At 35.8% G+C, this 22,963-nt stretch overlaps 2 protein-coding genes across 3 annotated transcripts; one reads left to right on the top strand and one right to left on the bottom strand.

Annotated features, from left to right (window-relative positions):
* The first annotated feature begins 6,824 nt into the window (after positions 1 to 6,824).
* Positions 6,825 to 14,412, top strand: LOC109018968 (mitogen-activated protein kinase kinase kinase 5-like). Of its 2 annotated transcripts, XM_035683676.1 has the most exons (12): positions 6,825 to 6,994; positions 7,109 to 7,594; positions 8,564 to 9,196; positions 9,276 to 9,363; positions 9,465 to 9,575; positions 11,171 to 11,233; positions 11,333 to 11,496; positions 11,710 to 11,785; positions 12,424 to 12,483; positions 12,555 to 12,680; positions 13,627 to 13,929; positions 14,328 to 14,412. In XM_035683676.1, exons 2-11 carry the CDS (start codon positions 7,134 to 7,136, stop codon positions 13,840 to 13,842), a joined length of 1,998 nt encoding a protein of 665 aa, XP_035539569.1. In that variant the 5' UTR covers positions 6,825 to 6,994; positions 7,109 to 7,133; the 3' UTR covers positions 13,843 to 13,929; positions 14,328 to 14,412. The 2 variants fall into 2 exon arrangements, with proteins under 2 accessions (XP_035539569.1, XP_035539570.1); XM_035683677.1 differs by lacking the exon at positions 12,424 to 12,483 and having other exon boundaries at positions 6,825 to 7,594.
* A 200-nt stretch (positions 14,413 to 14,612) lies between these two features.
* On the bottom strand, positions 14,613 to 16,765 carry LOC109018969 (patatin-like protein 2). The gene is made up of 6 exons (XM_019001167.2): positions 16,519 to 16,765; positions 16,247 to 16,428; positions 15,923 to 16,115; positions 15,652 to 15,813; positions 15,231 to 15,536; positions 14,613 to 14,973 (listed from the first exon to the last, which is right to left on the bottom strand). The coding sequence occupies exons 1-6, from the start codon at positions 16,630 to 16,632 to the stop codon at positions 14,749 to 14,751; spliced, it is 1,182 nt and encodes a 393-aa protein (XP_018856712.1). The 5' UTR covers positions 16,633 to 16,765; the 3' UTR covers positions 14,613 to 14,748.
* Positions 16,766 to 22,963: the final 6,198 nt, after the last annotated feature.

The following is a 22,963-nucleotide window of genomic DNA, read 5'->3' as shown; positions in this document are numbered from 1 at the left end:
AAGCTGCTGCTTCTTCTTCGCATTCTTTGCCTTTGTCTTCTGTATGTTCTTCTTCTTCATCTTCTCCGCATTCTTCATCTTTATCTTCTTCGTCTTTAGTAAGTCTAACGTTGTGGTTCTACAGTCACGAACCAGAAACCCACTGCCACACTACGTAGTTCTCTAGTTGTAAACTAGAGACTCACGGTCTCACGGCATTCTCTGGTACCAATTCGATTTTTGTTCAATTTTTGTTGGATTTTAGTTATTTTGGTCAGTTGATTGATTTGTTACTTTCATTTGGTAACTTGGTTTGATTTTTGTTGGATGATTTGTCATTGTTAGATTATTGCGATTTTTTGTTGCATTTGGGTTTGTCGTTTGGATCTTGATCTCCGTCTGTCTCACTCTCTGTCACTTTCTCGATCTCCGTCTCAAATGGCCAGACGGCTTGTTGGCTAATCCGTCAACTCGTCTAGTCTGCCCGCCCACATAAGACGGGCTGGGTAGCAGGGACAAAATATAGGCTCCTTGCTCAAGCGGGTGAGGTGGCCAAAATGGCCGACTGCTTGCCCGTATAAGATGCATGGGTAATAGGCCTAATTAAAATTTCACTGAATATATTATTGTTTTACATAATTGTTTATTCATTTTTCAACTATTTGTATCCAATCAAATTTAAAGAGGATGTGAAGGGAGTAAATCCCTTGGGCCGAGCTAAAAACAAGGCCCAGGTTAGAGCCCAGATGCAAGGTCTGGGCTGGGTCGGACCATGTTTACTTCAAGAACCAAGTCAGAAGATACATGAGAGGCCTAAGGAAGAAAGAATCTTGCATTCAATAAAAGTCGGGAGGAGGAACCGAGGACAGAAAACACGCCGCATTCAATACAGCCCAGGGTAGAAGGTGTGCCGCATTCAATACGACCCAAGGCCCGAGCAACACACAGCAACGCTGAGCACTTTATAGATCGGTCAACTAACAGCACAAAGATAGCTCGATAAGTAGACATCGTGAACATATTATCTCCTGCTATACAACACTCCACTACCGTGGAGACCAGGTCGACAAGTATAAATCAACACTACTTGCAGCAAACAAGTTGGTTATCTTACACTCCCATATTCAATATTACTCATCTTCATCTTCTACCCCATAACTAACTTAAGCATAAGAGGAACAACAGACCTCGAGGTCCCCCTTGTTACTGTGTAGGTGGCCGCTCGAGCATTGCCAGCGTAGAGTTACCTAGGCTTGCAAAACACGACATTAACAGTGGCGCCGTCTGTGAGACTCTATTGTCTCATAATTAGTGTGTTCTTCGTATGCCGGCAACAACACACTCTCAGAGTTCGCAACGTGAAACAGCACAGTCCAAAGCAATGAAAGGGAGACTCAATGAACAAACTGAAGAATACAAAAACTCATGGAGGAGTTGGAGACCCTTCGACAAGAAAATGTTGTCTTTTGAAGGGGTGATGCAGGGCCATAAGACGATCGACAGAGTCATCACTCTGAGGCTCGTCCCCCCCAACGCAATCGCTGTAGATGAAGAGTGGCACAGGGTCAACATGCAGATCCAGATAAAAGTGGCTAAACAAATAGGCCAACCTTCTACGGTAGATCAACTTCTCACCAGCATGGAACTGCCATATAATGCATAGATTATGGCAGTACCTATATTTCTGAAGTTCAAAATCCCTCAAATAGAAGTGTATGATGGGTCAAAAATATCCATTTGAACACTTAGAGACTTTCAAGGCTCACATGACCCTACAAAAATTCCCCAATGAAGTGGCATGCAGAGCGTTCCCCATCACTCTAAAGGGGGCAGCACAAGCGTGGTTCGCTTCCCTACGGCCGGGAACTGTTGACAGCTTCAATGAGCTGGCACATCTCTTCTTGAAGCAGTTCATGGCCAGCCAGACAAGAAGAAGACCGGCGGCCTATCTCCTATCCGTTAAACAAAGGAACGATGAGAACCTCAAGTTATACCTTTCTCGATTTAACAAAGAACGTATGACGACTGATGACCAAGATGAAAAGATCACCTTCGTTGCCCTATTAGGAGGGGTCTGGCCTCGTAACCCTTTTCATGACGAAAATTGCTCGAAAGACCCCGACCTCACTGAGAGAGTTTATGGACCGCACAGACGGTTTTATAAATGCCAAAGATACACTCCAAGCACTAACTGCCCCCAAGCAAACCGACTTAGAAAGAGTGGACAAAAAGACAACAAACAGGAATAAAGGGTCGAACAGGGATGACTGCAAAAAGGGGACTTATGAAACCAAGGGCAAAGGGGAGCAAGTCTGACATGGAAAATCAGGACCGCGTATCCACTTTGACCTAACGGTGGAAACTGATGAGGGGAATCCAAATTCTCAAGAAGAACAAAGACAAGATTCGTCACGTCCCAGATATTGCTCCTTTCATAGAAGTAGCGAACATAATACAGAAGATTGCTATACAAGGAGGAAAAAGATGGAAGACCTAGAAGCCCGAGTTGACCGTCATGAAGACGAGAGGAATGGACCACAACGTGACTACCGTCCCTACTCTTGGAGAGACCGAAACCGAAGCCCCATTCGGAGAAACCAGAGTCCTACTCGCAGGAATCACAGCCCAACTCGTAGAGATCAAGACTCTGCTTGGAGAAGTGGTACTCAAAGAAGTCAGAGTCCTATCCAGAGAAATAGAAGCCTTGACAGAAGAAGAACCACAGATCCACGAAGAGGAAGTCTGCATCAAAGAAACTTGGATAGAGAAGAACCCCTAATAGGCGAAATCAACACCATAGCTAGAGGATATGCTGGAGGGGGGACAACCTCCTCGGCATGAAGGGCCTATGCAAGGAAGGCCATGTATGAAGAGGTATTCTTTGCCTACAAACCATCCCTTAACAACAGGGATCAAACTAGAGAACACCTTATAACTTTCAGTGAAAAAGATGGAGAAGGCTTGTCACGACCCCATGACGACGCTCTGGTAGTAACAGCACAAATTGCCAACTATCGGACAAGAAGAGTATTGATTGACAACGGCAGCTCCGCCAACATCCTCTTTTGGGAAGCATTTGCTAAAATGGGGATCAGAAGTGATCGGTTACGACCGGCACCTACGCCCCTCAAAAGTTTCACCGAGGATATGATCCAGCCTATTAGAGTAATCACTATATCCTTATTAGCCGGAATGACCCCCAAGACGACATTTCTTATGGTAGACGTCCTGGTGGTAAAAGCCCCATCCTAATACAATGCAATTCTGGGATGCCCATTCTTGAATCAGATGAAGGCTGTAACCTCACGTATCACCTAAAGGTGAAGTTTCTGACCCCATTAGGAGTGGGTGAAATACGTGGTGAACAGCAAACTGCAAGAGATTACTATACCTAAGAAATGAAGTCTAAAGCAATAGTTGTACAAGCCCTCGAAGAAGACCACGAGAGAACAGTCTTATACCCGCCTCTGGCATTAATAGAACTAGATAGAGAAGTCAGAGATGAACCGTACGAATGGGAACTAAGATGTCTACCGAGCTGAGCCAGTCCATAAGGCAACTTCTCATTGAACATCGAGATGTGTTCGCTTGGAGTCATGAAGAAATGCCCGACATCGATGTGTCAGTAATAGAACACCGTCTTAGTGTAAATCCTGAGGCAAAAAAGATCAAACAAAACCGTCGCAGCTTCAGTGCTGAGAAGTATGCAGCCATCGCCGAGGAAGTAAACCGCCTTTTGGTTGCGAGGTTTATCCAAGAAGTTCATTATCCTAAATGGCTTTCCAATGCCATACTGATCAAAAAAGCAAGTGGAAAGTGGAGAATGTGTAGACTTCACTGATTTGAATAAAGCCTGTCTTAAAGACAGCTTTTCCCTCCCAAGGATAGACTTAATAGTGGATTCAACGGCCGGACACACCCTACTTAACTTTATGGACGCATACTCTAGTTATAATCAGATCAGGATGAGCTTTGATGATAAGAAAAAAATTGCATTTATCACAGGCCGAGGCCTCTATTGCTACAGGGCGATGTCATTCGGTCTAAAAAATGCGAGAGCAACGTACCAACGACTGGTCAACCGAATGTTCAAAAATCAAATCAGGCGAAACGTGGGAGTTTATGTAGATGACCTTTTGGTTAAAAGTAAGAAACCAGAACAACATCTTGATGATCTCCAGGAAGCATTTGCGGTACTTAGAAAATACAAAATGAAGCTCAATCAACAAAAGTGTGTTTTCAGAGTTGAGTCGGGGAAATTCTTAGGATTCATGATCTCTGAGCGTGGAATCAAAGCCAATCCCAAAAATGTCAAAACAATTGTGGATATGTCACCGCCTCAAACAATCAACGAGGTTCAAAGACTCGCAGGAATGATAGCTACCTTGAGCCAATTCATTGCAAAATCGACCGACCGGTGTCTTCCTTTTTTCAAAGTCCTGAGAAAAGCACGAGAATGGGACGAAGAGTGCGAATAGGCCTTCAGCGAATTAAAGAAATATCGGGCCCATCCACCTCTACTCAATCAAACCACACCAGGAGAAGATTTAACTGCTTACCTGGCAGTATCACCCAATGCAGTATCCGTCGTATTGACTCGAAAAGAAGAAGGAATTCAACGGCCCGTTTACTACATAAGTAGGGTCTTTCGAGGTGTAAAAGCCAGATATCCCCGAAAGGAGATGTTAGCGTTTGCATTAGTAATTGCCGCCAGACGGTTAAGACCATATTTTCAAGTTCGCCCGATAAAAGTGCTTACCGATGTCCAACTGAGAAAAATATTACAAAAACATGATACATCTGGTCGAATGACTAATTGGGCAGTCAAATAAAGTGAGTTTGAAATTGAGTATCTTTCACATACAACAATTAAAGGCCAGGTGTTGGCGGATTTTGTAGCTAAATTCTCAAACTTTCCAAAGGAGATAATCATTATGCCCTAGTGCAAGTCTTGGCAGGTCTACTTCGATGGCTCATCCTGCCAGGCCGGAGGAGTAGTAGGGGTGCACATAATTACAGACTCAGGAGAAAAATTTGACTACGCACTAAAGCTCAGGTTCAAGGTCACCAATAATTGACAAGTAGTTTTCAACAAAACGATGGCCAATAATTTTTGAACTCAGAATAGATAAAAGCCGGATCAATGAAAATATCCGATATGGCCGCCCAGTTTTTATTGCTAGGCTGACCGCTAGTTCACTTTTTTTTTTTAATATTTTTTCAACATGTAAAAAAATAATACAATTTCGCTAGTTATAACTTCTTTAAATATATTAAAAAATAATAAATTTATTCATCATCTATTTTTTCATTATCATCTTATGATATCTACATTCACAAGTAAAATATTATAAATAATTTCTAATTATTTAATGCTACATCATAAGATAATCGGAAGATGATAAAAATTAAGATGATAAATAATATTATTCTTTAAAAAAATAAAAAATAAAATAAAATACGCTAACAATCAAACCCAGAAAACAAATCCAATGGGCTAACTAGCATTTTCATATCCGATATGAGACATGATTATTATTTTTACCCTGAATGATTATTATTTTGGGCCGCAGTCTCTGATCATAGACTATATTCTCAGGCCCTACGTACACTTCAAAGTTCAAACCCCAAAAACCCAAAAATCTAAAATGACGATATTGTACATTTTAATCGGGTGAGGACAGAAGGGTCTCTTTCCATCATGTTGTTTGATGTCCCGGTACTTGTTGTGTCCACAGTTTGCATGGAACAAATAAAAATGACTAGTGACTACGTTAATTCGTTGAAATGCTTCGATTGATTCAAAGTCGGTAACATTCATTGATTGGATTCTCATTTATTACTTATAGACCCACTAATAATATATATTTCTTTTATAGCAATAAAGACCATATATAAATTATATATATACATATATATACATATTTATATATGCTTCTCGTAGTAATTAATTAAAGATGATGTAGTATTTTCCTTATATTACAAAATTATATACAATTTTAAAGTATTTATCACGTTAATTTTGAATGACATGGAATTCTATAATAACAAGCAATATGTATTTTTAAGAAAATAATTTGTACAGATCTAGAGCGTGTAAATTTCGTACAAAAATTTTAAAAAAAAATAATTCAACCATGAAAATTGATTTTAGACTAGCATATCCTAAATGTGTATATAGCATTAATCGTAATTCTAATAACATAAAATTTTGTTATATATAAAAGAAATAACATAACATTTTGTGATAGGATGAGAGTATTTTGTATTTAAGTAATATTAAATATAATCATAAATTATACAAACATCACATAATGTTTTTTAAAAAAAAAAAAACACTATAACTATCATTTTTATTATCATAATTTAGTCACCTAGCTAAATCACATAACATACCACATAATTTACTCACCCCATGCAACGCCATACATCTGACATCTGTCAATGAATAAATATAAGCGTCGTGCAGTCATTTTAAAAAAAATAAATAAATATGAGACCTACATAAAAAGAAATTAATTTTTTAATAATAAACCTCACTCTTTTCAAAATGATTACATGACACTTACGCACTCCATAACTATATATAACATTACTCTTTTTATTATCATAATTTAGTCACCTACCTCAATGCTAGAAATCACATAACATACCACATAATTTACTCACCCCATGCAACGCCATACATCTTACATCTGTCAATGGGAGGCGGCACAAAGTACGTACCTTCCATCCAAAATAGAAGAAATAACGGAATTTTAATTAAGAAAAAAAACGAATACACGCAAAATACACACATCGTGTCTCTCAAAAGGCTTGACTTGGTTAGAAGTAGGAGAGCATATTGACCTCTCAAAATGGAGACCCCCCTCTTTCCCGTTTGGAGTGGAAGTACGTTGTTGGAGAGAGAACTGAAAGCAATCGAGGACCTCCAACACCGTCCGCGTCCATATGTCCCTCGAAGAAGAAGAAGATCCACGGTTCTTCCCATGGACCTTCTCCTCCTCCTTCTAGGGTACTCTCCCTGTCTTCTTGCCCAACGACCTTGCCAGCAACATAGTTCCTTCGTATCCATCCACTGATCCTTTGAAAGTCACTGATTAATATACAAGCATTTATGTTGGTGTAGGTACGTAGCATGATTGGGTGCAACAATGCGTTGGTTGCCTAGCATTTCGTTCTCATCCTCCTCCAGCTCTCGATCCTCGTCGTCCTCGCTCAAATCCCGGGGTGGTGAATCGCCTAGCGGGAGGATTGTTGACGTCTCCACCGGGTGGAGTTTCGGTCCGGTTAGGAAGCTCACGCGACAGCGGAAGCTCCGTCATTTGAATGATCAACACGACATCTCGGGCCCGCCCGAGCCTCTGGCGCAGCATGTGCTATCTCCGAGCAACGATGCCGATTTCTCGACCCCGCGGTTCTCTTCCACGGCGGCGTCCGCATCCTCGGCGAAGCCGCAGCCGCTTCCGCTGCCGGAATTAGGGATCTTTGGCCGCAAGGATAGGTTGAGTTCCAGCTACGTGGACTTCCAGCTCCCTTCACCGACGACTGGGCCGAGCCGAGGCGTAGAGGAGCGAGATAGAGGGGGAGCGTTCTCCAACTCTCCAATTAAGAGGTAAATATTTCATCTTGATTCGATTTGTATAATCGATATTTATAAACTTCGTTTAATATCATATATATATATATATATATATTTACTGGTTTTTTGGGTGTCAGGCTATTTTAATTGGCTAATTATTTTCGTATTTGATTCACAATAATTTACTTGGTTAGGCATGAATCAACGAATGGTTTTTAGTTCTTTTTGGTGGAGTTCTTTTGCTCCCGTTTCGTCTGGGTTTGCGAACATGTTAATTTCTCATGGCTGTTGTATGAATTGGAGGTTAATCTTTAGGAAAATGTTAATATGCCGTCTCTCATTTTGTATTTATTTATTTTTAACTTAATGATTAAAAGATGTATTTTTTTATTTATTAAAAATATTAATATATGTTAAAAATATGAAAAGAAAAAGAACAAAAAAATAAAAAAACTAATTTTGTACTAGACGGCACGCTTAACTATCATTACTATTACTGTGTGGCAGCCTAGCACCATTCTAATATTTATTTCAATTTTTTGAGTACACTATCCAAGCCACACATTTTACATATTTAATATTTTTTTAAAAAAATTATTCTTACTAAATTAATTGAGTTGTTCTACGTAATTGTTATGTAAAAATAAAAAAAAAATTAAAAGAAATGTATGTGTAGGATACTAAGTAAAATTATTCTAGTACCTTTTAAGACTTGTATATACAGTATCTCTCTCTAATAAAGCAAGCTTGAATTTTATTGCCTGGTGCAACTTTGTTGATTGGCGAACTTCAAACTAAAGGCTCCTCCTCGTGATTCGTTGTGGCCAATGTATGCTGTATGCCCTTCGCATCTTAGCAGTTGCTCTATTGGGAAAAGTTCTTATTTTGATCATCGTCTGAAATTTGATTCATCACGCATAGACTGATGCCTCGTTGACTTGTATTACCTTATTTGTACTAACCTTTTACCTCTATTAAGTATTAACTATGTTCTATTATCAGCGTGTTTGCCAGCCAAGATGCGAGATACACAAAAAAGACTACAGATCATGCTGACAAGAAGTCATCTAGGAGGGAGTCTCAAGACCTAAATGGCTCTAAAAGCTCAACAAATGGCTTCAGGGTCGATGTTCCCATCAGGAGTGCTCCAACTAGTCCTTTCTCAAGTCCTGCACTCAGCCCACAAAGGCGGAGTGCAGCTGATGCATTTCCGTATTACTATTACATTGTTCCTACGGGGAATCAAGCCTGGTCTGCTCCGGAGATGCCTACCTCGGAAATGATACCAGGGCTCCCTCCCCCTGCATTCTTTGATTACTCTGCATTTAGTTGTAATACATCTCCCCATCACAGTCCGGCAAGAAGTCACCTGCAAAACCCGAAAAGCCCAAGTGGACCTGCATCGCCATTGCATTCAAAATTATCCCACGACACCTCAATAGCACGCTTTGAAACTGACTGTCCTGTAAATGTCCACCCATTACCTCTTCCTCCTGGTGCAGCCATGCCTTCACCCTCAGCTCCCATTCCTCAGGCTATAGCTAAATCAGAGTTTGTGCCAATGAAAAGTCCATGGAAAAAAGGAAAGCTTATTGGGCGCGGTACATTTGGAAGTGTTTATGTTGCCACCAATCGGTATATATGCTCCGCATACTTCTTATGTTGGTTTCTTTTTCTGCAGTATAGTCTGACCACAGTAATTCTCTTCTTGCAGGCTAACTGGAGCTTTATGTGCAATGAAGGAAGTTGAATTACTTCCTGATGACCCAAAAGCTGCAGAGTGTATCAAGCAATTGCAGCAGGTTATCCTTCAGAATTTATTGCACTACTAGTTCACTACAGAGCTGCATATATTGTAATCAGTGAAGTCTTATGGTACCTGACATAATATCATCCCTCTCAGGCTATACCTGATGTAATATTTCCAGAAAATGGTTTAGCTTGCATTTTTTGTTTCTTATTTGGGAACCTCTGGCCATCCATGTCCTCCTGTACAGAGCTAACAAGTCAATGGGTAAGCCATGACAGTCATGCCCGCAATGAATGGTTGAAATATGTGAACGTGGTCATAGGTTACATAAAGTTGCTTAGGATAATTATTGCATGGCCACAATTTGGGACCACAAAGGTTTCCTTTCGTGTTAGAGTCCATGATTTGACTGGGAATGGTGTGTGCATGTGTGTCTGTTTGTTCTACAGGCCTTGAGAAGTTTCCCTATGACTGAAATTATAGGTATTTGATTTTCACTAGGATTTATTTTTTCTTTTCTAGATTTTCTCAATTGTTACATTTTTTTTTCTTCTACACGTTTCTTTTTCTCTAAGAAGGTTTTATGGCGTATGGATCCCTTGGTTCTGCGTAATATCAATTTTTTAATCATGTCAGGATGCCACCTTCTTTTTGTGTGTTTGCTTGGTGAACTTTTGTACTTCTAGGTATTGAGAAATTCACCTGTTGTCTGAAAATAATGTTGTTAATTTTTGCCACAAAGAATTTTGTAGCCCTTATTTGTACATTAATCGGGTGTATTATCAATTATCCTTTTCTTTTTGGTACATGTCATGGTTGTTCCTTCTTTGGAGAAGAAAAAGTTGCTTCTAGTTTTTGAGTTTGACACCCTAGTGGTGTTTTTTTTTTTTTTTTTTTTTTTTTTGGGGTGGGGGGGTGTTCTTCCATTGACTGAAATGACCTCTTATGAACTGTGCGTAGGACAAGCCTTTTTTGCTTTGAAGTATGAAGATTCTGTCCTAGTTCTATATTATAGATGAGCATGCATTATAACATAGGTTCCATGCCCCTTGCTCTGCTGAGGGGTATTCTATCAATTATGAATCTTTCCTTTGCCTGTGGTTCGCATACAATGATCAGTTTAGTCCTGCAATGCTTCCACTGAGGACTACTCTCTCTCTCTCTCTCTCCCTTTTTTTGGGTGAGGGCTGTATTAACTTTTAGGTGTGCATGAGAGCTTATTGTAGGTTTCATGCAACATAAAGGATACTGTAAGTGTACTATTTTTTTATTTGGGTTGTTGCTTTGTCTTTCAAAATGTTTTGTCTTAAAGAGTACCACATACACTTTTGAGGAGTCAGAAGTAGCAGTATATGGTATAGAGTCACAGACACCTTTCATTTCTTGGATTTTGTGATTAGTCGGCATAATTCTAACTTATTTTATTCATTATAGATACGAGAATGTGGTTGCTTTTTTGTTGTGATCCATGTACTGCTGCGGTAGATATGTTTCAGGAGTATGTATGGCAGTCTTCTTAGATGTTAAGCTTTAAAATTCTCAAAAAATAAATTATCATGGGCTGCAGTTGTCTATTATTGTCTACTATTGAGTGGAGATTCTTCTGCCGTTGTTAGAGTGGTCTCATGTGCTTGGCACCACTTCTATGTTTTTTTTGTTGATTTTATCATTTCTCTTTCTATGTTTATTGTTATTCCATGTGAGAGCTTCGTGCACAGTCAGTGTACCTGCAGTTTTCTCTTGTTATAATAAAATTCTTATTACTTGTAGAAGAAATGATCTTTGTGTTTATTTACTTGGCTTTCTTGCTTTTACTATTGGCTTATGTCTCTTCTTGCTTTTACTATTATTGGCTTCAGGAAATCAAAGTTCTCAGCCAACTGAAGCATCTAAATATTGTGCAGTATTATGGCAGTGAAATAGTGAGTGTTCTCCCAGTTGCATGATTAGACATCCATCTCAACATTGTCAACTGAACTATCCTTGAATCGATGTGCAGAATTAATGATATGCATGTGCAGGTTGAAGACCGGTTTTATATATATCTGGAGTATGTTCATCCTGGTTCCATCAACAAATATGTTCGTGAACATTGTGGAGCCATGACAGAATCTGTCGTTCGCAATTTTACTCGCCATATTCTCAATGGTTTGGCTTACTTGCATAGCACAAAAACAATTCATAGGTACACGTTTAATTTAACTTTTTGAGACAGTCGCAGCTTGTGCCTGGTGTTGCAAAATCAGAAAATGGTGCTAAAGCATGCAAGATTTCTATGCATTTATACTTGGAAAAAAAAAAAAAAAGATTTCTATGCATTTATTCAGCATGGGACAAGTAGTCACGGGGATAATTTTCATAAAGTGCGATTGTAATATTCTTTTCCTTGTGCCCATAGGGACATCAAAGGGGCTAATTTGCTTGTTGATTCCTTTGGAGTTGTCAAGCTTGCTGATTTTGGTATGGCTAAACATGTGAGTTGTTTTTTTTTCCCTTGTTTTATATTTATAAATTTGCATTTTAATATTTTCTTTTGTGCAATGGTTACTCTTTCATCATAGCCAGTTTCCCTTTTCCATATGGTAGATAATAGTGCCTTATCTCCTTGACCTTTGTAGAGAAAATGTTTTTTGGGCTACCATTACTTGTTCCTTTTTCCCCACGCAGACAATTTTTAGTAATTGTTGAAGAAATTTGAAAAGGCTAAAATGATATTTGTTTGCCCAACCTCTATTTAAGATTGTTCACATAGGAGTTTGTGCAAAATTTTGGTAGACTACTATTGTGAAAATTGTTTTGTTTTTTTTGCTCATGCAAATGTGCCACAACATGCTCCTGTCATTTGAAAGCAGAATCCTAGTTGTATGATCCTTAGTCTGAATATTGTTCTTCTAAATATTTTAGTTTGGAAGATGTGGATCCATTCTTCAATCATTTGGGTGGATCGCGAGGTGCTTGCTTTTAAACATGTGGATCCTTTATTAGTTGATATTGCCCATATCTAATTAGTTGATATGGTTGATATTGCCAGTAGATAATTAACCTTGCCATAGTAATGAGCTGAGGTTTAGAAAAGTAAACATGTGCATAATTTGGGACACTGTCTACACAGCTTACTGGACAAGCAGCTGATCTTTCTCTAAAGGGGAGTCCATACTGGATGGCTCCAGAGGTATCTTCTTGCTGATACATTAATTCCATTGACCGTATTCCTCCAATAATGACATCATTGTCTTTCTACAGCTCATGCAAGGTGTGATGCAGAGAGATTCCAGCTCCGATCTGGCTCTTGCTGTAGATATTTGGAGTTTGGGTTGTACGATTATTGAAATGCTCACTGGAAAACCTCCTTGGAGTGAGTTTGAAGGGGTAGGCCCCTAACGTTCCTATATTTGCTTTACTTATCATGAAACTTCAACTCACAGTGTTGCAATAGAAGTTGCTGTTTCTCTTGCATATATGCCATTGTATTGTAAGTTTCAGGCAAAAGAAAAATGACCTTTGGTTGTTGCTTTGCATTACTGTTATCAGTAAAGACTATCCAGAGAACTTACTGACAACTGAGCATGGTTATAATCAATCAACCATGTTAAATCAGTTTATATGCAGAATGTCTATCCTTTCCCATTGATTGGATTGCTGTGTTAAAAATTGTTGGTCTCAGGTTCCTGTTTGGACCGTCGTTTGATGCATGTAGATATAAATAAAATACATCCTTCAGTTTTCCTTCTGTTGTGCTAGGCAACTGTCTCACAAACTGCTGGTGTATGAGAAATGAGTTTTGTATTTATTGTCTTGTCTGGAACCTCTATCATATACCTGAGAAAACGTGGTATTTAAAATGACTGATGGTAGAGGTGTTCTTACAAGCCTAAGGAGGTTTTGGTGGATTTTTTGCTCTTCAGATTTTTTCCTGCATTTTTTTTTCTTTTTGGCAGAAAAGACAGTTTATTTTGCATGCTTCTATCTTTATAGCAATCAGTTCAGGAGTTGACTTTCTCATGTGGATTCCATATGGAGGTGGAGAATCATGTGTAGCTTAGGTTATGCTGTTTCTGTTGGCATTGAAGTCTAGTTGTCTGCTTGTAGAGTTGTGAAATTGAAGTGGGGTAACGAGACAACGTACCAGTAGTTCTATATTGCATGTTACTACCTACATCTGTAGAGTTGGGTGACATTGCCACTCAACTGCAGATTTGTCTGCTGCCCTGAATTTAGTGTAGTGGATGGTATATTTTTATTACAGTTTCTTTAATTGTACACTTGCATTTCAGATCTTCCCACTCTTGTTATGTTGTATTTTTCATGGATCCAGGCTGCAGCCATGTTCAAGATTTTGAGGGATACCCCTAGCATACCAGAAACATTGTCATCCGAGGGCAAGGATTTTCTTCGGTGCTGCTTTCAAAGAAATCCTGCACAGAGACCGTCAGCTGCCATGTTACTGGAACATCGGTTCATGAAGAACTCGCAGCAGCTGGATGTCTCATATTGCAACGCAGCATTTAATGGGAAGAACTTTACTCAATAGTCGGACAGAGCGATGTGAAGATAAATTCAGTCAGCTGCCAAGGTTCCCCAGCACACAAATTGCAAAAGACAAATTGGCTTCTTAGAGGTAAGAGTTTCTGCAGCTCCTTGCAAACCGAGACCCCAAATATTCAGAAAACGCAAAAATAAATAAAAGGACGTGAACTTCAATGCATTTTTTTTACTTATAAAAAAAAAAAAACTTCAATGCACTTTTTTGCATGATTGCCACTCCGGCTTTATGTACTGTTCTTTTCCTCTACTGATACTGGCAAACAATCTCATCATTGAACTTTTGACTTACCATTGGCATCCCATTATTCTCTTCACTCTAATCTTGAGGCTCCACCACACACATCATCCCAGTGTTGCAAAATAGTCCCAGCAGTGTTAATTATGTTACCAAAAGATTAGTAAATTCAGATAAGCTGCAGAAAGATAAGAATTTAATGATGCCTTTTCCTGTCATGATCTCTACTATTTCAGGGGCTCCAGAATTGTATCATAGACTTCAAGAAGACTCTGGTAGGTGACTCGTAGCCATAGTGTTGAGACAATAGGTTATTTGATCTGAATTCTCTTGAAGTTATAAAAGCTTCTTCCTCTTGGAAGTTTGTCTTGCACGAGAATTTAGAAGCAGTTTTTGTATACTAATATCTGATTTAGAGCTTCAGCAATTATGGAAGTCATTTTATCATTACCCTCTCAAGGTAAATAACATAACCTCCTCCATGTGCAATTAAAGTCAAAAGAGGAATAATGGTACAGATATTAGAAGTGGAAATTATTGAACAGGGGATTTGATGTCCCTGTTTTATATTGATTAGCTTTCAGCTGTTGATATTTGATTTATTGGGTCCTGGTCAATATATATATATATATATATATATATTGCAAAATTAAAGTTTCATTGGTTTTGCCTGAGTTTCTTCTCCTCCACAAGCAGCTTGGCGAAGTAGGCAAGTGCTTCTTCATTGGTATCCTTGTCCTTGATTTCCTCAAACCTTCCAGTATCCAAATTCACTCTTGACATTGGCTTCCTCAATAGCTCCTTCCCAATCTCCACCAGCCTCTGCATATTCTCTGAGGTTGCAAGATCAAGGGATGATGCATCTCCAGTCAAGTTGTCATCCTATAATCATCATGTATATATGTCCAAAACATGTCACAATATTAATATTGATTGAAAACATGAAATTCATCATAAGTTTATATACTTTTGGACCTCACTCATTGAAAATTAGTTCAAGACTTCGAGTCTCCAATTGATGAAAGTGAGTGAGCATTAATCGATTGATTATTTGGAGAATTGGTTAGTTTATCATATTGATACACCAAACAAGCTGTCTGAATGCGAATGTAACCAAACCCATTTAATACGTACTTTACCTGAATACGAAGATAGTTATTCTTACTCTCGTGAGCTTGGAAGAGGGTGGACACATGGAAGTCAACCATATCAGAACTTGCATCAAAATATATATCAAGTAATGGAGTGGCGCCATTGTCATACATCCAGTTAATCAAACCCCATTTGGAGGCTTTGGCTGCATTATACTTCTCTTCGTACTTGGCTGCACCCGTGCCCAACGATAGAACTAGCATGCTCTTGCACTCATCCAATGGTTTTATGCCCTTTATCTCAGTTTTTTGCATCATCATTTCTTTCCGAATCTGATTTATGGCCATCATCGTCTGCGGATTTAGTTTACAATGGATAAGAGAGCTTCTCAACTTATAGACAGTGTATCTCTTACACTGACTTGCAAGTAGAAGAACTGCTCTAGAAACAATCAAATCAGCAACTTACAGGATTATTTGCAGAAACCCCACCATCAATGAGATTGAAACTTCGAGTCTTTCCCTCGGTATTCTTTGTCTCAAAGTAGTGTGCTGGGAGAAAAGTGGGTGCTGCAGAAGTGCTGATGCATGCATCTGAAAGCTTAGCGTTCTTCAAATCATCCAGTTTTGCCTGACAAAACATGAATTTATAACAATATTTAGAGACTTCAATTCTGTGGCCCAAATAATTCAAATAATTTGAGGAACTTATTGAAATTAATTAGGACTGATCATCATACATCGTTGGTTGAAAAGATGACTGGCTGAAGTAACTTGATATCGAAGGTCGGTATGATGACGTTGGTTAGGGTCTGTTTCAGAGTAAGGTTGCCAAGTAGCTCGGCCATCAATGACCTCAGATACTTACCGTCGTACTTTGGTCCCATCACCGAACCGAACAAGCTCGTCACTGAGCTCACAAAGCTTTTGTGTCTGTTGTTCCCACAAAAACAACTAATTTATAAAAGAACTTGCTTTGACCGTACGTGGTCATGATGCATCAAATTGTAAGTTTCTTTTTATGATCGTAATCTATCATTTTGTGGTTGATTTTTAGAATTTACCTGCTCTGAGGAAAAATCTTGGGACAGTGTTCTAAATAGAAGTTGGCGATGTCCTTAGCAGCATACAAGGGACGGTTGTCCTTGTTGGGAGCTGTAAGCATGGTGGTCAACAATCCACCTGTGCTTGTTCCTGCGATTATATCGAAATAGTCTGCAATTCTTGCATTGGTCCCATCCAATTCCTAAACATACAATAAATAGTAATTAAGAAAAGGAAAAGATCGAAGAAGAAGAAGAAGAAGAAGAAGAGCTGGCTATGGCGGGTGAAGTACCTGAAGCTTAGACTCAAGAAAGGCGAGGAGAATTCCTGGAATTATCCCTCTGATGCCACCACCATCAATGCTCAGCACAGTCACCATCTTCCCCTTTCCGACAGCATTCGCCATTTTGATTCCGAAGAGCTTCTTGATATTGAATTTCTCCCCACCTTCACCCAATTACTTATGCCAGCTTGGTTTTCTTACTGCTGTGTATCAAGATTCAAGTATCCGGCCTATATGTATGTATGTATATAAAGTTATAAACTTCGTCCTCGATCGGATATTTATGACCACAACTCCAATCTCATGTGCCATGCATGTGTGCATTAATTATTTCATTTTTGTCGGCTAATGGAACTTGGAGGCACACCTTCTTTGATTTCACTTTTGACATCAGTTTCCTCCCCTCAGCAAATTTCTAATTTGACATGTTAATTCAAAACAATGTGTTTCAAGAACAACTATATGACTATAAAAATTTGTGGGTTCGGGACTATTAACTAACAGCTTTTGAGAAGATTTTGGTCTACACTGCTATTTGTTAACATAAAATATAAATAATTAAATCTACTTCTTTCCATCAGTTTAGAATTTTAGTACAAGTGGCGATTGCACATAATATTAAAGTAGATGTCCCGAGTTTAAATACTAACTTCATACTCTACTCAATTCAATTAATTAAATATTCTATGTGTTGCATATGAGGGAGTATTGAGATAAAATATAAATAACTGAATCTAACTATTTCCATCATCTTAAACTTTTGGTATAAGTTGTGATTTCATAATATTTCACAAAATTAAAATTTATAAACTGACTTGACTTGTTGTGATATATTAGATTGTAAAACTATTTTTATTGTAAAGTAGATTGAACATATCACACTTAATTAAACACATTAATTTGTGAAATTTTTTTAAATGGAATATTTTTTTTTTAATTTGTAAAATAAGGACATATAATTAATGTCTTTTCTGATTATTAAATGTATATATATTTTAATAATGATTTCTCACATGAAGCAATATAGAATAAGAATTATTCTGACAGCTAGTTAATTAATAGAAAATTGGGATTGAGACTAAGGAATGATGCAACACATAGAGAAAACTCTAATAATAGAGTTTATTTATAAAAGTCGTAAACTGATTCTGAAACCCACAAACCGAGCTCAAATAGCTAAGGAAAATCAAGATTATGAGAATCCTACCCGAAGAGGTAAAATTTCAATTATTGCCTAAAAATAAAATACATAATAAAACAAGATACTGGCTAAAAATATGGGTCAAATGGGAATATTGATCATCTCTAATAGACTAATAGTGACAGCGAAATATTGCCATAAAAGAAAAAAAAAAAAAAAGTAACTTAAACTACGATTTGGAGGAAAAAAATAGCTTATTTCAAGGTCGAAACAAGAACTACTATGCAGACGTAGCATAGTGACCACGACTTGCACGTCAAAAAAACTTTGTAAATTTGAGTCATATGTGCAATTCCGATACCAATAATCAAAATTATGATCAAAATACTTACGCGTGGGCAATATCACTCTAATTTCCGCAATAATGTTCACATTTTTCTATCATATTTATATTAATCTGTCTTTTCGAAATAGTCCAACACTATCAACTTCTAGTCTGACCGCTCACTATCATCAAACCCTAATCATGCATCACCAACTTCGATCCTATGTTTATATATTAGATAAATGATATATATATATATATATATATATGTAAGTTTCAAATATACAATTTTCATACAAATTTTATCAAACTTATTTTTTGAAGCCCACAAATTTTAAAAAGTGAGAAAAATCACTTTTTTTATGGAGCCCACATTTTTATCAAAAGCTTGTATAAAATTTATACATTTGAAACTTATAACTTGTATTACTGTGTATATATTATGATGGGTCTCGTGATTGCTACTTTGCTACTCAATTGAGTCGAAACCAAGACTTGTCAATGACATGGATGACATGTCAAGCATGCAAACACTTTTTTTTTTTTCTCTCATCAAGCGTGCACACACTAAATAATATGCAAAAAGCAGAACTCGTTTGGTGGCATTCCATTTGAGATTAGGTGCGTGGAATTAATGCTTATCTTCTACGAGAAAGATTTCATTATCTAAAACCACAGCCGCCCGACTTTCAATCATCACTTTTTATGATTAAGAAATTTGTTTATTATTTAATTGTACGTCAATTATTTAACGTGAAATCAATTAAGAATGACCAAAACAAATTATGGATAACTTCTTTATATATATATATATATATAATAGAGCAGATTCCATTATGGCTACCTCTTATGGATCCTATCATATATATCCAGTTGAGCATTTAACTTGGTTTAATTGAAAGACAATGACCTGGAAATGTGAAGCCAAATCTCGTCTTCTTCTCGATTCCTATTCCAGCTCCTTTTTTTCAACATATGACGACATCGATTGGAAATGTGATATTGTAGTTTTATATATAATTCAAAACGTGTTCTATAATTTAGAGAGATGGATAATTCAAGCACTTCTTTTTTGTAGAAGAATCATCAATCCTCTTTTATCTAAGAATTAAGTGAGTTTCTTCATCAGTCTTTTACTTTCTTGTTTTCTTTTTTCCTTTTGATGGTTTTGTTGCACAGAGGTGATTAAAAAGAAAAAAGAAAAAAAAAAAAAAGACTTGTTCCTCTTTTCTTGTCCCAACAAATATTTAGGTCTCGTTTGTGAGATGAGATGAAAAATTTATAAATAGTAGTGAAATAGTTTGAGTTAAAATATTTTATTGGGTTTTGAAAAATATTAGAGAAAAAATTGAATAAAAATATTATAAAGTTAATAAATTGTTAGTATATAATTTTTGTTTTGTAATTTAAAAAAAAATATTTTTTATATTTTGTTTAGAAGTGTGGAAAAATTTTAATGATTAGATGAAAAAATTAAAAATTTGAAATTAAAAAATATTTATGTTTAAGTGATATTTAGAAAGGAGATGAGATGGTAGTTCGGGACCTTATAAAAAAAAAAAAATGAGAGATAAAATTTTTGGATGGTTTGTGTTATTGGCATGATAGATATTTATATCACAACTATACAACTAATATTCTTCTTTTAAGGATTATTTGACCATGCATGAAATCATCAGAAGTTTTGGATTATTGGTATTGTTATTATCGAACTGATATATATACTTAAAGATAATATCAAAATAGTTTATCAAAAAAAAAAGAAGATAATATCAAAATAAATGCTAATTAATATTCTTGAAGTGGCATATCATGAAAAATTTATATTCGAAACCTTCACCTCTATTGTAGAAAAAAAATAAATAATAATAAAAAAATAAATTCTTGAAGCAATGATTATTTGGGCAGAGTTACACTATCCCCAGTGGGTTGGCGTAATTGAACCCGTTGGAGATATATGTTAATTTTTATATTTTTTATTAAAAAAAAATCTATTTATCATTTTTTTATTATCATCCTCTTAATATTTTATGATGTCATAAATAAAATATAATAAATATTTTCTAATCACCTAATATCATATCATATGATGATATAAGAATAATGAATAACATTACAATATTTTATTCTTATCTATGAATATATTTTAGATTTTAATAATCATATATATACAAGCCTAAAATGTATAGATTTTGTGCAGATCTTTTATATAAAAAAATAGACTCTATTATGAAAATGTGTGAAAATCTCATTTTGTCACGATGGGATCCATATTTTTACCAAATGCACATTGTCCCTAGCATTAGTACTCTTTAAATTTTTTTTATGATCAACGTGGTTGTCCCTGGCATTACTATTTATAGTCTTATGGTTTAAGGTCTTATAATGTGTAAGTCTCACGTATTCTTTTTAAAAAAATAGGTAAATCTCAGATCCTATAAAAAAATAATTTTTAATAGTAGATCCTATTATTTTTTTAAAAAAATACATGAAGCTTGTACATCCTAAAATTATATATAACATTACTTTTTTTTTAATTCTTTACAAAATATAATACCTAAGTTATCTTTCTTTCAACTGATAATGCTATTTTTATTTTTTTTTAAGAAAAACTTTCATAATTCATTTATCAAGAAACTTCCATCCATGATCTAATATATTTTGAGATGTTTCCATATTAAACAAGACATTATAAACTAAAATAATACATTTGGAACTCCACCAATACACTATTTTCTTTTGTGATTAGTTTGATTTTCACTACTGCTGATACTCTCTACAGACAAACGTTCAAGAGACAACATTTTCTACCTAAACAAAGACTTAGCCTCACCCTTCATAAACGAAGATGACTCAACCTTTACAGATAAAAGTATGAGAGACGAATTCTTTTTTATTTTAATTAATAATAAGAAAACCAAAAAGAAAAGCATTAAAATAAATGCGAAAAATTACGGATTACAGTTTTGACCAACTTCGATAGATTTTGAAATTTCTGACAGCGCATGAAGACAACACGTTTGTATCTTTTTAGCCATAAAGATAAGATCTGAAAGATCTGGTAGTGACGAGTCTGGTAATTTGGCATGTGTGGCGAGAAAAGTTGTCAAAAGAAGTGGCGCGTTAGGACCAAGTGCAGATGGGGGCTACATGTGAGGACCACACGCGGTAATTTATCAAAACTGTTATTTTCCTCCTAATAATTTGCGGTCTGAGAATCTGCTTATATCACACGTATCTCTCGAGAGATATCAAAAAATTATAGATATATTTATTTTAATCTTGAAGGAAGTAAAATAAAGCTTAATAAAAAGAATTATCTTAATAGATAATATGAGTGGAAGGAGAAATGAGGGAGAAGGAGGTTCATCCTCCTCCAAAAATCAGATTTGGAGTCCTTTATTTTTTACTTTTGGGATGGACCGGTCTTATCAATAGAGTTGGCAAGAATCAAAGTGAATTTTAATCCAGGGAGAATTCGAGGGTACATTTTTACTGTTCTCAATTTTTCAACCGACATGCTATTGATTTATAGTTTGACGGTGAGACGACAAGTAAGTCCAACAAAAGAGAGAAGTTGGACGGTGGGTCATATTAAGTGCTCCATCTTTCCATTTTTTTAATTTTTTACTTTTTTTGTTTCATAACAAGCAATAGAATGCTTAAAACAAATTATTTAAGCTTTCCAATTAAAAAACTTATTTAAAGACACCATATTAATAGAATTTATCATGAGTTTTGGATTTAAATATAGTGGTGGCCGCTTGTGTATATAGTTGATCTCCAATTTATATAAAATATTTGAATTAAGAAATTATAAGAAATCTTAGGTTTAGATTGAGAAACACGTTCAATCCATCTTATCTCATCATTATAATTTTTATAAATTTTTACATATAATATAATAAATAACTTAATTTTTTTAAAATTTTAAATGATAATAATAATAAAAATATTTTATTTAATTTTTAATTTTTAATTTAATTTATCTCATTTTAACTTAATTTTTTATGAAGTATAGTTTGATGAGTACGTACCTTAGAATATCCTGTTAAAAAAGTAGAGATATTTCCCAGCCACTAAGGGCCTTGTTTGTTTTCCAAAAACATCTTATCTCATCTCATCTCATCTCATCATTATAACTTTTTTAAATCCCCACACAAAATAAAATAAACAATTCAACTTTTTTAAATCTCAAAACAACAATAATATTAAAAAATATATTTTAATAATATTTTATTCAACTTTTTAACTTTAATCTCAACTCATCTCATCTCATCTCTGAAAACAAACTGACCTATTAAACACTAATCATTTCATATCACTCTATTTTTTTCACTTTATTCTTAAAAAGTAGTTTTAGAGTAGACATTTCAACCACTTCATGAAGGAATCTTTGCGCGAGTAGTGGTTGATGAAATGCCCAAGTACTGATGTGATCATCATGGTTGTTGAAAGCATTGACTAATTAAGGACGTAATTTTTCAAACTAGACATAATTCATCGGAGCCTCTTTGATGAATGTGTCGGCAAAATAATTAGAGTAATGTTACATGTAATTATATAATATATAAGTGTCGTGTAGTTAATTTTAAAAAAATAGAATCTATTATTATAAAATTAATTTTTATTTTATATAAATTTCGTATTTATTTATTTTTTTTAAATGATTGCATCGCATTTATACTTAAAACTGTATTTATTATTTTTCTATGAAAATTAAGGCATTAAATTTGCTAGCATTGAAAACTATATTGGATGCTTTTTTTCATTTGATGATAGATTGCATAATTCCTTTGTAAAAATTATCAATCTTTGCGTTCTATTTATTCAAAAAATAAAGGAAAAATAAACATTTGGGAACTCATGTACGTTTAGACGTTGTTAACAAATCAAACTCGTATTCCTTTTAATATCTACAAATCTTGCTGGTTTGATTACAATGGCTATCCGTTTTAAGTTTTGGAAGCAATCAATTGAGTTAATAC

Source organism: Juglans regia, chromosome 12 (genome assembly GCF_001411555.2).
Source record: "Juglans regia cultivar Chandler chromosome 12, Walnut 2.0, whole genome shotgun sequence".
Lineage (NCBI taxonomy): Eukaryota > Viridiplantae > Streptophyta > Magnoliopsida > Fagales > Juglandaceae > Juglans > Juglans regia.
This window is presented reverse-complemented; position numbering and strand designations above follow the sequence as displayed.

Excerpts from the sequence above, each read along its gene's own strand:
- LOC109018968 (XM_035683676.1), top strand. The coding sequence starts at position 7,134 with ATGCGTTGGTTGCCTAGCATTTCGTTCTCATCCTCCTCCAGCTCTCGA. Across the intron at positions 7,595-8,563 it reads TCCAACTCTCCAATTAAGAG|CGTGTTTGCCAGCCAAGATG; the intron begins GTAAATATTTCA and ends TTCTATTATCAG. Across the intron at positions 11,786-12,423 it reads ATTTTGGTATGGCTAAACAT|CTTACTGGACAAGCAGCTGA; the intron begins GTGAGTTGTTTT and ends CTGTCTACACAG.
- LOC109018969 (XM_019001167.2), bottom strand. The coding sequence starts at position 16,632 with ATGGCGAATGCTGTCGGAAAGGGGAAGATGGTGACTGTGCTGAGCATT. Across the intron at positions 15,814-15,922 it reads TCATCTTTTCAACCAACGAT|GCAAAACTGGATGATTTGAA; the intron begins GTATGATGATCA and ends ATGTTTTGTCAG. Across the intron at positions 15,537-15,651 it reads GGGTTTCTGCAAATAATCCT|ACGATGATGGCCATAAATCA; the intron begins GTAAGTTGCTGA and ends CTAAATCCGCAG.